The sequence below is a fragment of the Palaemon carinicauda genome, chromosome 28, assembly GCF_036898095.1.
Source record: "Palaemon carinicauda isolate YSFRI2023 chromosome 28, ASM3689809v2, whole genome shotgun sequence".
In the NCBI taxonomy this organism is placed as follows: domain Eukaryota; kingdom Metazoa; phylum Arthropoda; class Malacostraca; order Decapoda; family Palaemonidae; genus Palaemon; species Palaemon carinicauda.
Window position 1 is genome coordinate 38,060,940 of NC_090752.1, and position 15,490 is coordinate 38,076,429.

The following is a 15,490-nucleotide window of genomic DNA, read 5'->3' on the forward strand; positions in this document are numbered from 1 at the left end:
CGTGCGCTAGTGACCACCCACACTGACAATCTCCACCCACCCTCAACCGCCCAACTCCCTCCCACCCCTCAATGATTGCAAGTGAACGTTTCTGTTTGATGAATGCAAGCGTTTCGATATATGCATATCTTATGAAGAAACAATGCTACTGTCTCTATCAAAACTCGGTTATATTTCATTATTGAAATAATGATTTATTTATTTATTATTTTTTATTAAAAATATTGTTATGATTTAAGTTGAGTTTGGCATATAGGCATGCGATGCGTAAGGTACATTATCCCAGTGTAAAATTCCATCACTTTCGATATCCTAAATTGCTACACGTCCTACCATCCTTCCCCTTCCATTCCATGTATTTCCCTTCTGACATCCCAGTAACTACAGCCCTCCTTTCTTCCCGAAACCCCCAAATCCCCCCCCCCCCTTTCACCCCGCACGTGTCAATGGTTGGTGGGAGGGGGGGAGTAAGAATTGAGGAAAAGGGGAGGGGGAACCATAATGACTCTTCATCCACCCCTCCCATCCCTCCTCCTCCTTACGAAGTCTCTCCTCTCGCGACTCGCGAGTCGGTCTCTCTCTCTCACTCTCTCTCTCTCTCATCAGTAGACTCCCGGAGGTTGAGTTGAGTATACACGCACGCTCTCGCTCTCTCCCTCACACGCTCTAGTCCCTCCCCGGGTGCTGCTAACTCAACTTGTAAGGTTGTCGTGTTTTTGTGGAACTGATAAATAGTGAATTATTTGTGAGGAGGAAGATTCTCTAGTGAACACTGGATTTATGATTGATCTCGTTATGTTCGTGGTCCTGGATGTATCAACATTGGATTAACATTGCTGTTTTACCAGTGTGTAAGTAGCATACCTGTCTTGAGTTATTGTTGCGAGATTTGCAATTGTGTTTTCTGATTTGCTTCAAGGTAGTCTTTTTATTTTTTCTACCGTTATTCGGTTATAGAAAATTTAAAGCAATTAAAATGGTTTGAAAATATGACGTTAGGCCCAGTTTCAGTTTTATAATTCGTAAATAAAAAATAAATTTATATTTTTCTGCTTCATCAGAAATATTCACACGAAATACTACCTTATAAACAGCCCTGTGAATAGCTTAATGTATTCATTGTTCAGTGAATAACGTTAACGCAGCTGCTTTTAATAAGACGCACGACACGTGATGAAGCGAACTTCTGCCAATTTGATCAATTAAATGCAAAGCGTTTGTTGTACTGGTGAACTGACATTCGTATGCACTGTCGCCACTCAAGTTACTAACACTTCCTTAAAAAGTACGGTATCCGTAACTTAAGTGGGGATTTTTTCCGTTATTTTTCCTCTTATTTATATTTTTGATAGTGTTTTAGGATAAAACTTGCTTATGGAAATCCACAATGAACGAAGTTTCATTTCCCTCCTTATTACCCCGTATTGTCAAATCCAAAGTATCTTTGCTTATTAGTGGCTTCCATTTGATAAATCACAAATCTAGGTCTTGGGTTCTCGTTGAATACTTTTCTTTCCCCCTTGAGTTCATTATATAATCATTCTTCGTCAGTGATTTAAGGTTAGATTAGAATAATAGCTTAATCTTGTCACGAAAGCACAGGTAAAGAAGGGTTAATTGTTTTAGGGGACAAGTAGACTGGTGCGATTTTAAGCTCTTTTTAAAATATGTGACCTAGGCCTATGCACGTGCGTATTCAGTGCTAAATGATAAAATATAAAGTTAATTAACAATTGCACTGTTAAATTGACTATCTGTCAATCCCCACCTGCAAAACAATTCCCCTCCCAATTAACAGCCATATTTGTTGAGAATGATACTTCTCAAATGAACTGTATTTATACATCTGACCTTTCTGTCTGTCACCAGGAAGGTATGTATTTTGGCTGCTTGAAGAAATGCAATGTATTACATTGAATAAATCTTGAAATCACCACAAATATATGCTGTGTTTGTTTATTTCTAAAGTGAAGTGTTTAAGTCTTTAATGCCAAAACAATTTGTTTTCTTCCCTGGCCAGAAGATACAGTAAAGCTGTTGTATTTAGTATACTTCGCGTTTAAAGTACGACCGGAGGTGTGCGAAATGTGGTCCGATAAACTCTCATAATTTGTATCGTTGTTGGCAATCACCAAATTCGTGGCCTGAAGTATTGATTCACAAACAATGTATTGGAAGGTGTTAAAGGTAGTTTTTCCCCCGATAAGTTCTATTGAATGCACGTAATGCCTACCGTGACTTTAAATCGACGTCATCTGATGGAACCCAGTATGGTAAATAGTTGCCTAGTAATTTTTGTTTAAATAATTTTAATTTTTTTGTTTATGCATTTACATGAAGAAATTGAATTGAGTTCTTCCTTATGCCTACCTTAATTTTCTACGTTGACGTCATATGCCAAGGGGCCTGTTGGAAAAGGGGCGATGCATTCACGCCCCCTCGTGCGAAAATAAACTTCAGTTGGTGTTTGGTTGTGGTTGAGTGTGGACGTCGTGTGGAACCCTTCCCGTCAAATTTTCCTCGTCCAGCCAAAATCTCGTTCATGTTTATATATTCGTACTTTTTGGTATATTTTTTCCGTGTTATCTGTTGTCGCTGTTTTACTTTTGCGTGTGGCTATGGTAGGAATGGACATATACTCGACGACCAATGAGTCTTTTAACGAAAGTAATGAATACGATATTGCGAACGAAAGAAATGTCGTCATATCGACGATATCACTAGGTGAGTTATCGTGTCTGATCGAATTTGGGTTAGCTGATGCAAGTTTAGCCAGTTCTGATAAAAGGTATTTTTAGAACAGATCTGTCTAGGCTAGACCCTGTGTAGAAAACGTGAAAGAATTGGTATGCCACCGACCTACACTTGGAGAATAATTGGTTTCTCATGTGTCACATAATTTGGTGATAGAAGGTTAAATGAACTTGTATAAATAATACATATAAATAATACAGTAAGCTTAGTCTTATTGAGTATTATTAATAAAGCTAAAAAAAATGCTTGTGCAATCTATGGGAATTTCATGAACATTTTCATTCTGGATTCAACTTTGCATGACTATTGTGAGCACCTGACTTTAATGGATTAAAATATTAACGGCTGCTCATATATTACTACTGTGCGTAATTATTCATTTCCTTGGTCGACTCCTCGGGTAACGTATGAGTAATAGCAATTAAAACAATTTCGAGTGATAGGTTGGTCCCGCTGGTCCGAGACTACCCTAGAATTTACTCATTATTATGTCACAAAAATTCATTTCATCGTTTTAATAGGTAATGGCAGTTTTCAAACCATTAATTTCATTTGTGATAATTTAGGTATCACTGATTCTTGATGTTTTTCTATAAACATATGAGTAGCTATAAGATTTATTTTGTATCTACTCATAGAATGTTATTTTAGTGCTAAGGTTCTCTTCCTTAATGTTATATGTGTGGTAAATGCATTTAATGTGTACCTATATATTTGATTGTTATTAACTTTTTTTTTTCATTTTCTTGTAGATGAGCGGAAAGAGGAGTCGGTCGTTCAAATGTGCCGTTCACCAGAGAGATCGTCAGGTAAACTCTGAGAACGACTTCCATCTTCTCTTTCACGATCCCCCTATATTTAACAAGTAAGTAATCCCATATATATATATATATATATATATATATATATATATATATATATATATATATATATATATATGTATATATATGTGTGTGTGTGTATAGTGTTTGTGTATATATATATATATATATATATATATATATATATATATATATATATATATATATATATATATATATATATATATATATATATATTATATTGTGTGTGTATATAATTTTTTCTCTCTCTCTCTCTCTCTCTCTCTCTCTCTCTCTCTCTCTCTCTCTCTCTCTCTCTCTCTCTCTCTCTCAAATATTTGCACCCTCAAATGATGCGAATACGTCACTGGCGCACGACTGTGGATTTAAGTAAGTAATTTGTTTTTCCTCGGAAGCTGAAAGGGAAAGTGAAGGGCAAATATCCGTCCGTCTGCAATGTGGCCTGAAATCTGCTGCAATTTATTCGACTGAATTTTAAAATTGCTGTTGTGTTGTTACGCAAGTTAAAATAGAAGTTTGCTGAGGTTATTTTATTGGTATTTTCATCTGATAATTTTTTTATGTATACGTTTAATTATATAAATTTCGTGTTATATGATGTCTCAATTGAGAGAGGATATAAATACATTATACAGTAGTATTATCCAGTAACATATAAATATATCTGACTTAGGGTTTTTTTATCAGTGGGTTTATACTAGTTCAGAGCCAGTTTTGAATCCTAATATATACAAATTGATAACAATTACGAGCTAAAGTTAAAACCAGTCGATAAAGTATTTCTCCCTCTATTCATTCATCTGACGGGATCAAGACAGCGACCTTCCAGTACCGCCAGCCGCTAAAACACGCAACCTTAGAGGGGCTTCGTTCAGGCGTGCCAATCATTCGCGATCAATTGCGAGGCTCTTGCGAGTGCCATGGACGTCGATTGGGTTCATTTCAAACGTCGCAAAGCGACCGAAATACCCAATTAGTCTGCACTTTGACTCATTGGCATGGCCATCCTGCCCTTTGGCATCATCATTCAACGTCTCGTATCACTGTGACATTTTGCTTTCATGTTGGCACGCTTGGAATGTGCCAGGATCAGAGCTGCTGCCTTCTAAGGGTTGGCACTGTTAGCAGTCGTAGGCTCACAGGGGGGTTGGGAACATGTGCCGTCGTGTTGTGATGCACTGTCCTTGTTGTTTTTGTTGTTGTTGTTTACCATGTATTGTTATGCCTTGCCGTGTTTTGTGCTGCGGAGATGCGAGCGCAGTGCCGTGGCCGGCGTGCGATTGTGCCACAGGACATTGCGGTAAAACTCGACTTTTTCTATTTTCTTTTCTTTTAAGTGGTTTTCTTCTCGCTGCTATATATATATATATATATATATATATATATATATATATATATATATATATATATATATATATATATATGTGTGTGTGTTTGATTATATTATGTAAATATATGGCACAAGTCTTTAGTTTGTTTTATGCCAGTAATATTTTATTCTAATGTTTTTTTGTTTTTTCTTTTTACTTAGAATGGTGCGTCTGATCGCCGATGAGTTCCTTACGGAGGAGCGTGACCGGAAGTATTATGCCGATCACTACAAGTGTTGGCCACCGCCGCTTTTTGTCATCTCTGTCACATTAATACAGGTACGTTATATTCCATCATTTCAGGTTGTATTATAATAGGAATTTTTCCAGTTTGGTAGTTTTAGCTGGTTCAGATCTATTGTAATTGAGAAAAGACCAGACGTGATAGTTACCGAGGTAGGATACCATGAAACTTGGGCCAAATTAACCCCCGTTAACAGCTGATGGCTGTGATTTGTCCTGTAGATTAATCGCCATCAATAGTGATACCCTCCTTCCCTAATTATCTCACCCATATTCCCTGCTTTTCCCAGGTATGTCGGGGGTATAATGGGTGGGGACTGACGCTTCCCCTTAAAAAGAATAATTGCTTATTGATTTGTTTGTGTATGTCGGAATAGTCTTATGAAAATCAAGATGGGGCTAGCCGACCATATTGTTGGTGTTCTATAGAAATAATTGGTCTTGTTAGGATAGCGTAACAATTACCGATTTACCAATATGACTTTTTCTATTGCATGGAAAGAAAATAAACCAGTACTTTATCTGGCTGGGTTAAATCAGGAAATTAATATTGAATTATTTACTTCCTTGCGTGCTAAGACTCACGTCTTGTGTATGCTACGGACGGGAGCTGTCTCGTTGCCTAGATACCAAACGTAAACATATCTCTCTCTCTCTCTCTCTCTCTCTCTCTCTCTCTCTCTCTCTCTCTCTCTCTCTCTCTCTCTCTCTCTGACGATTAGAAATTTTAGATTTCTAGTATTTGAATCAATAATGCTGATTGGCTGAGGCATTTATGGCTTGGTACATCTGTTCTTTTATATATGATTTGGTTAAATGATAAATCCCGAAGGTTACCATGGAATGTTGGTATTTTATTCCTAGACTATTTGAAGTCTTCGTATGGGTATGTATACACTTGTGTGTCGTGATACTGTAGGAATGGTCCAAATATTTACCTTCCGTAAAGCTTATCATCTCTGGTGTTGATAGTTTCCCGGAAAATGTCTAAATCCCACCCCCAATAAAGGAAAAAAAAACTTATTGGTACACCCACAGAAATTATTCATTTTGCAACAACTAAGCTATTTTCACCGTCTTAATACTGCAAAGGTTTTTTAGAGTTTTTTAAATACCTTCGTAGGTGACAGTGAAGTCAACATTTGGTCGATATACGAGGAGTGACACCTCTCTCTCTCTCTCTCTCTCTCTCTCTCTCTCTCTCTCTCTCTCTCGATTTCTCGATAATCGATATAAAGAAACTCTAAAAGTATGTATATGCCTGGTTCCCGCCCCCTCCCTCAATTATACCTTCATACGATCCCCCTTTCTGTTATATCCAGTTCCTTCCTTCACTTCATTCCTCTTGTCCCTCCTCCTCCTTCTCATTCCCCTTTACCAAGGCTGGTCAGTGTAGTTACCTGTACTTGTAAGTTTTCATTGTATATGTGTTTGTTTATTTTCATTTGCGTTGTCGTATTGCAGCGGCGGGGCCTAAAAACTTTTGGTTTATGGTAACTATTGTTAAGGGCATTAAGTTGTAAATTCAATTTATATACCTTTTATTAATCTCTCTCTCTCTCTCTCTCTCTCTCTCTCTCTCATGATTCAGTATGTCTGTTACCCATCTCCCTCCCTCTTACTTGCATGGTCCACGTGATCTGTTGGGCTGTCAATAGCATTACTCTCGGCTCATCCATATTTTTCTGTCGTTTAACCGTGCCCCCACCCCCCTGCTCCACACCAGATCAGTTGAGGGGTAGGGTCCTTTAGGGACAAATGTTTTGAGTAAGTAGTAAGCCAATATGATGATTATCATAATTATTTTTGAATAAAGAGGCATAGAAAATGACGAATGTCATTGAGTTGGCTAATATTTCTGGAACTTTTTTTTTTTGCGCCCCATTCCGAAGTTTCCCAACACTCTCTGTGACAGATGTTTACTCATTTATGCCGGTAGAAAATAAATTGTGTACGCTACTTCGCAAATATTCCGTAATCCGCAGGGTATTAATCCCCTAATAATCCGGGCCTTATCCTGGCTGTGGTTAATCCAGCATACCAAAGGTTTGTGGCGGTACCTGGCGTAGCGTCAGGTGGTACGCGGAAGGTACACGAGCTCAGCACGGCTCCTCCGACTGGCCGATGCGGCCTGGCGTGTCCAGCTGTCGCCACCCTTTTCGGCCCTCTCCTGCTGTTGGCTTTTAGTAGTCCTATGGCCCTAATGATGACGCTATTAGGCCCTCATTTCATCGCTGCTTCGGAACCATAGGTCGTGTCTCTTCTCGGCTACTAGCATTTATGTCTCTGTGATCGAGTTATTACCGTTGTGAAGTTTGTCGCGAAATCCAGGTGTTTTTTTTTTTTTTTTTTTTTGCGATAAGCTTGTCGCTTGCCACATGTGGGCACGCGACTCCTGAGTTTGGGGACCTGTGCTAAATGCAAGTTATAAGTTCTACATGAAAAATAAATACATCATTCGAATGTCATTCACATTTTACGAGACGGGAACTACTTGATCTTGGTTGCAGAGTTTATTGCAAGAGAAGGCAGTACATTATTTATCAGTGAATACGAGTCTCTCTCTCTCTCTCTCTCTCTCTCTCTCTCTCTCTCTCTCTCTCTCTCTCTCTCTCTCTCTCTCCCCCCATAGTAACATCCATATCAGAAGCTACACCGTCAGGTGGGAGGCGAACGACAACACGAGACATACTACAGACCATATTTCAGTCTGCTATTCGGAGATTTTTATATAGTATCGTTAGTCATTGCGATAGTGTTCACTGTGGAATTTTTTAAATCTTGTTTTCATACGGTTAATAATAGAACTCATACAGGTAATATTGTCTAGTGTAATTTTATAAGTTGAGATGACAAAGTTCATTCAGATCCGATGCAGTTAACTTGTCACGACCGTTGTGTTGCCTTTGATCTGTATAGTTTAGTTGAAGAGTTCATGTTGATATGGCCGCCTCTGTCAGCCAGTGACGAAGTGTCACCTTTTCCCTCTTTAGAACAATCGTCGGTCACTAGTACAATCGGTCGTCCAGTTATGGTTGTGTGAACCAATAGTGACCTTGGTCTGCTCAAGTGCCGGACGCTAACATTTGTAGTTTGGATTCGATATATATATATATATATATATATATATATATATATATATATATATATATATATATATATATATATATATATATTGTGTGTGTAGTTATGATTCGGATATATATATATATATATATATATATATATATATATATATATATATATATATATATATATTATGTGTGTGTATTATGATATATATATATATATATATATATATATATACATACATACATACACTGTAAACCTTTATGAAGTCAATAATACGTAAACTATCTTTAAAAACCACCTTTCTACACCGCTACGAAAATGACATTGTCCTTGTGCACTTTTCATGGCGCAAGAGTTCACGCTGTGGCCACGAAGGTTGCACCACCTAGAGTTGAAGTCATCGCTGGGAAACTTTTTTTCAGGGGCATTTCCATTCAGTTCACAGACCCTGTGTTCTTCCGACCTACAACCGAAAGAGCTGTTTCATCGCTCATGACACTGTTAAAAGCTCGTATAGCAGGTACAGCATTCTGGTGTCAATACAGTCTCATGTTCCACCACTGCACATGGTCACTTCTTAAGAAATCTTTAGAATTTTAACACTAAATTCTGTTGACTATAAATGATAGTTTCTCGTGTAAAGCAGATTCTTTTACCTGGTATCTGTAATAGTTTGTTTACGCATCACTTTAAAAGGGGACTTTTGATAATTTTTGGGAATGCCAAAATCGATGGGGTTGGTTTTATGATATAAGTAATGCATATATGTTAATACTGTTTAAAGGGTGTTATGTATTAGCGTCGTCGTTGTTGTATCTAGGCTTTTGTGGTTTTGTATGTGTTGTACCACCTTGCGATGGAACACCACGTTGACCACATTAACCCATCTCTTTTTCGTTCTAGTTTCAAGTTCGGACGGCTGCTTTCTTTTAAAGGTAATTTCCTACGAGTGAGTGAGCGTGTACTCGTGTATCTGTTGTAATTATCGTTCCTGGATTGGAATTGGCGTTTAATTACAGTACTGATATAAATATGCCATGTAAAATATCGCAAAAACTATCGTAATTTCCGGGTTATATTCTTGAGGTTTACGATTATAGTAATATTTTAAATCCTCTTAAGCTATTTATGATGAAGAAATTTGCATCGGGAATATCCTTTCAGAGCAAACCATTTCTGTCCGGACGAAATAATCGATTTAGATACATGCCGTTAGTGTACAATGTAAAGATCGTCACAGCTGAGAGAGGGAGGGAGGAAGAAGTGGCGGTGCCGAAGTTAATAGGTGGCTGGTTGATATGGGGGGAGGGGGAGTCGCGTGCCTCCTTACGATCGGTGTGAATCTTGAGTCACGACTGTGAATGTAGAACTCACGATGAACAAACTTGAGTGTTCTCGGCGTCCATTTCAGCTGACACTGCTCTAAAGCCCTCTTGACAAACCGCTTGTGGGTCGCGCATGTCATACACAGATGTAGTTTTGCATATGTAAAATTATATTCTTTTTAGTTTTTGCACTTGATTTGTTCCAGAGTTCTCGGATATTACATAGCATAAGGTTCCTGAATTTAAATCTGAGTAGATGAGTATATGGTTTAATTGGGTCCGTAGAATTTTGTGCGCGTTGAATAACTGTCCTTCTTATAGTCTGCTAGGTTCTTTCGGTTCCGCATTGGCAGTAGTTGCTCTGCATTGCTGTAAGCGAAATGTCACGAAATATATGTGAATTCTTAGTGTGTATGCTGCACCTCAAATGTCTGAGAGTCTCGGTAAGCGGCATTTCTTTTGAGCCTGAGTGCCAACCTAAATGTCAAGCAACTAGAGGGAGCCAGGACGAATTGCACCCCTCCCCAGACTTTCCCACCCCTGGCCTTCGATGCTTGTTCACTTTTATATATACCATAGAAGCAGATTTAGAACTTGTTCCGAAGGGTTGTTGAATGTGTTTTGAAATCAACTTCATATAAAGGCAAGACGAAAGTGTCATGGCTTGAGGAAGACATTTGCTTCATCTGATAGTCTATAAATATTCTGAACACGTGTGTAGGGGAGGAGTTAGGCATTGGTCTTGACATTGCTCAAAATCTTCATGACTAGTCCGATTTGACGTGTGATCTCAAGTACAGTTGAAGACCGATTCACCTTTCGAAATTCGGTATTCTACTCCCCCAAATACTCAGGGGTGGGGGTTTCTCCGCTTCTGTTTTGGGGGAGAAGCTTGTTTTAGCAGAGCAAGAAAAAATAATTGGCCGAGCCCCGTGGGATTTTATCAAAACAATTCCGCATCCTAGTTAGATTTGGCTTGTGTACTGTCCCTTCCTCCAACTAACCATCGGACACCATCCAAAAGCTAGTGGCTAGACGTGACTCGTGTGGGAACTCCCAAGAAGGTTGGGGAAGGGGTAGGATAGAAGCACGAGGGGGTGGGGGAAGAGGAAGAAAGCTCTGACGAAATATCTCTGCGTGTTCAGCATATTTTTGGTTTTGTTGGTCGATGATATTTTCAGCAGTTAGGTTTAGGGAAAAGTGATTTGTCTAAAAATTGTAAGAAAGATGAGAAATAATTTATTAAGATTTTCTTCGTTTGCTGATCATGAGATTTCTGGGAGAGATAGATTTAGCTCGGCGACGGGGGCGGGGGATGAGCCAGACGGGTGAGGGGGGCGATCGAGATGAGGAGGGAGGTAAAGTGGCACCAGCTGCCTGGAGGGTGCCAGACTATGTACCCGTCGCCCGATACACCGCCCATGGCACTTCCGCCCATGTTTTGTACTGCTGTACATTCAACAGGTGGATTAGGCACTCTTAACAGCATGGGGAGGTCAGGTCAAGGGTGGCCAAAAAGGCGAGGAGTAGTGCCACACCGGATTTGTCCGTCTGGCGCCTCCAATTTGGCTGGCTAAGTGCAAACGGTTATTTCGGGATGTGACACGTGTTTTATAGTATAACCCCAAAACTGCGTTGTTCGTCGGGGTTTTTCGAACTGGCTATGTTAACTATTATATGTGTACTATTGATGGAACCCATTTAATCAGATATAAATCATTAATTGGTGTTCCTAAAATTCTGTCAAAATCTAGAGTTTAGCGATTGGGTGCTGTGTCGCCTTGGCAAGGGCTGCCCAGTTTGCATGGCATCAGCTGGGTGGATTGGCGCCGTCGGGGGTCGCCAAAGTATGCAACAGGCCCAGGAGGACATTATTTTGTTTTACTTCCATTTTGGATTATTGCCTCTTTTATATTGCCAATTATTTTTTCCCTAAAAATCACGTTACTATTCAAATGGAGGACGTAGATGTTTTGTTGGGAATAGTGTGAAGATAGGTTATGCGCTTGGGGCTCTTTGTGGCTATACTGCATGTTAACTACATATGAATCATTGGGCAACCTTGATTGATGCAGTTATTGGAATTCAGATTCGTGATTTTAAATTAACTCTCTCTCTCTCTCTCTCTCTCTCTCTCTCTCTCTCTCTCTCTCTCTCTCTCCCAGGTAATCTGGTTTGACGTAACAAAAGATTTCGTACCATTTGATACAGTATCATGTGTATTCGTATTTAATTACTTTAGTCCTTGTTACCTTGAATATTTATATGTTAATGTGTTTTTTCTTTCTTTTCAGTTGTGTGTGTTCGCGTACTACACAGTTATAACTGGTGAGATGAACGTAGCCGGCCCTGTCCCTTTCGATTCTCCATTCATCTACAGACCAGACAAGAGACACCACGTGTGGAGATTCATATTCTATGCCTTTCTGCATGCTGGGTAAGTCGACAATCAATCTCTCTCTCTCTCTCTCTCTCTCTCTCTCTCTCTCTCTCTCTCTCTCTCTCTCTCTCTCTCTCTCGTATTGTTTGTCTGATATGGTCAGAGTGGATAGGGTTACGTTTCGTCTTTTAAAGAGGGGTAACCATCATTTCTGTTTTTGCGGAGGAGTTTAAAATTCTTTAGAGGAGGGTGTTTTGCCCACGAAAGCTTGCAATGTTGGCAGCTAGCGTGTACGGATTAGATAGAAGGGTGCATGGGCAAGATATTTAAAGCATTTCTCAATTCATGGCTGTCGTTCGAATTTTCACTTGTCAGGGCATTGAGAAGGTTGGAATGTCGTATTTATGGTTGTTGTTGTTGTTAGACCGTGATGTTATTGACTTAACTTTTTCGTCTCGTTTCTGAAATGCTTTTTTTCATTCATTTTCTATTTTGCTTAGTATTTATTTTCAGCTTTTAAAATTTTCATTTAATAAAATTGTTCAATGTAAGATTACTTGGCAAGTTGCGACATTTTTTACTTGTTCCATAATTTTTTTAATAAAGTGTTTTTGTTGTTAATAATGTTATTGTTGTTAATAATGTTATTGTTGTTAATAGTGTTATTGTTGTTAATAATGTTGTTGTTAATAATGTTATTGTTGTTAATAATGTTTTTATTGTTTGTTTTACAGTTGGGTTCACTTGGCGTTTAACCTGCTGGTGCAGATGCTAGTGGGCCTACCTCTCGAAATGGTGCACGGATCCGCCCGCATAGGCACCGTGTACCTGGCAGGAGTGCTGGCCGGTTCCTTAGGGACGTCGGTTTTCGACGCCAACGTCTACCTAGTCGGGGCATCGGGGGGCGTGTATGCCCTCCTTGCGGCTCATCTCGCCAACGTACTTATCAACTATAACAACATGCAGTTTGGCATCCTAAGACTCATTGGTGTTTTCTTCGTCGGTAAGTCTAGTTTCAGATATGTCACTCTTGTTATTTGTGTCCTGTATTACTTTTAACATTAGTATATCGGGGATTATCTTGATTAACATTGTATAATATTGGAACTAAAATAGTTCATGCTGTTTAAATAATGGGAAGTAAGACTATATAACTTGTGAAATTTACTCTCTTTTTCTGGAACTGGGGAAAACCAGTATCTCTTAACAAACTTGAAGATTAAGTATTACCACTTAGTTCAGAATTTAATTAGAATGTATTAAACAATATTCATTTTTATTGTTACTTTTAATCTGACAAGATGTTATTGGCCGAAGTTAAAAGTTAGAATAAGGTTGATTACTTGTGGTAATTTTCTTAAACATTTATAATTGAAATTTTCACGGTAGGATTTTATTGACTGGAAAAATGTTTTTAAAACTCCAGTTTTCAGATGTGTTAAGGTACCTGATTAAAATAAAAATGAAAGTTTCTAAATGTTTGTTCCTCTTCTCCAACAGCGAGCGCCGACGTGGGTTTCGCCATCTACGATCGGTATGCCCACGAGACGGTGGGCCTACCAGTATCATACGTGGCCCACCTCACAGGGGCGTTAGCGGGGCTCACACTCGGTCTAGTCGTCCTCAAAAACTTCGAGCAGAGACTCCACGAGCAGCTATTGTGGTGGGTCGCCCTCGGGGTATACGCGGCGTGCACGCTCTTCGCCGTGTTGTTCAACTTATTTCATCCTTACCCCTACGTCGGAGTGGCGCAAGGACTCCTGCTGTAGTTCTTGAAGCTCTACACGAACATAACGCCCTCCTTCGCCTCGTTGGAGGAGGACCGAATATTATATATGTAAAAGAGAGATAAATTATATATATTACGTCGTATTTATAAGGATGAGATTAAAAAATAAAACGCCCGTTGAACTCGCGAAGTGGTTGTCCCCGAGTGTGCTGGGTTGGGAAAAGTGGCTACCTCACGTTACAGAGAAAAAATAAAGTGACTTTTAATATAATTTATATGTATGCTATGCTACTGCTACTATTATTAATAATACTATTACTACTATTACTATTACTGTTATTGGGTCTTGATTAAATAAAAAAGACCCCCCGAGTATTTAAAAGTGAGTGTCTTTCTCAAGTACGAGATTGTTTTTAAATTTAATACTCTAAAGACGAGGTGCTACTCCAGCCCTACCCCTCCCCCGCTAACCCATTCTTAGGTGCTGTGACTGAAGCCAAAGTTTTTGTCCGCTCATATACTGGTGAAATGAAACTAGTGTTAGGACTTAATATAATTATAAATATTAATCAAAGGTAACAAACCTACGTTTTTTATTATTATTAACTCAGAGAGATTGTTATTTATTAGTGTCAAATATAATAATGATAGAGATCCGCTTGTACAGTTTCATGTCTTAATTATGATTATTTTTATCATTATTATTATATTCCAAGCTTGTTTATATACCTAGTCAAACATTTCCAAAGGAAACTTCTTCACTCTACCTCTTTTTTTTTTCTTAAATGTGTAAAAAAAAACAAATGATTGAAATGGCAGCTATGGGCTTTTTTTAATAACCTTAAGCTGCTTTATCACTGCTCTAGTCTTATATTTCTAGCGAAGAGGTTGGAATTTTATTATTAATAAAATAAGGGGACTGTTCCGTTCCCGATTTTATTGCATCTATTCTAGTTCACAGAGTCATTCTCTAGCGAAGGCTAGTCGGCAATTGCCAAGTGACCACTTTACTCCTAATCACGACGAACTGTTGGTGTTTTTTCCATTATTCCATAGCTTTTTTCGGGTAAAAATGGGTCATTTTGTCATTTTCGCTGGCTTGGCTTAACTGCATTCATATTCCATTCCTTTATTGTTTGAAACTTTAAATATTTATAGGCCATTTTTTGACAAGGAATTTTCACTTCCTTAAGTATGTTCATTTTTGGTTTCTAGTCTATTTTTCATAAAGTCCTTAAAATGTTGAAAGTTATGATTATTATTATTATTGTCATTGTTTTCCCATTTTGTCATTAACCTGAATTCATGAATCCCTCATTGTATAGATGAAATAGATGTATGATGTATATTTTTACGTTTTGTATGTTTCTACATGTCCAAATACTGCGTAAGACGAATGTTATTTATATCAGTAAAAATGTTTGTATAAAAATCGAATTTGTTCTTTTATTACAATCCTTGTATTTATCTGGTTGAAGTTCATAGAGTTGATCACAAATTGGTTCTAAGGAGAAGAGACTATCCATATATCCAGTTTGCTATATGCAAATTGAATGAATAAAGAATTATTGAAAATATTTATCAACTTTTAAACAAGTCTGTGTAAACTTGTGTTATGAATTAGGTAATCATAGCCACGGGGTTGTAAATGAATAATTCCTTATTGGCATTAGACTCGGACCCGTGATCGAATTATTGTTTCGTTCCAGCTAGAATAAGCGTTGAACAAACTCTTAAGATCGCGGGATCCGTAATGGAAATAGTAAAGTAAATAA

At 38.3% G+C, this 15,490-nt stretch overlaps 1 protein-coding gene across 2 annotated transcripts; it reads left to right on the forward strand.

Annotated features, from left to right (window-relative positions):
• The first annotated feature begins 599 nt into the window (after positions 1-599).
• stet (stem cell tumor) lies at positions 600-15,152 on the forward strand. 2 transcript variants are annotated; one of them, XM_068351866.1, is made up of 6 exons: positions 600-851; positions 3,507-3,619; positions 5,128-5,245; positions 11,901-12,043; positions 12,721-12,989; positions 13,487-15,152. In XM_068351866.1, exons 2-6 carry the CDS (start codon positions 3,507-3,509, stop codon positions 13,753-13,755), a joined length of 912 nt encoding a protein of 303 aa, XP_068207967.1. In that variant the 5' UTR covers positions 600-851; the 3' UTR covers positions 13,756-15,152. The 2 variants fall into 2 exon arrangements, with proteins under 2 accessions (XP_068207967.1, XP_068207966.1); XM_068351865.1 differs by lacking the exon at positions 600-851 and adding an exon at positions 2,449-2,724.
• The last annotated feature ends 338 nt before the right edge of the window (positions 15,153-15,490 follow it).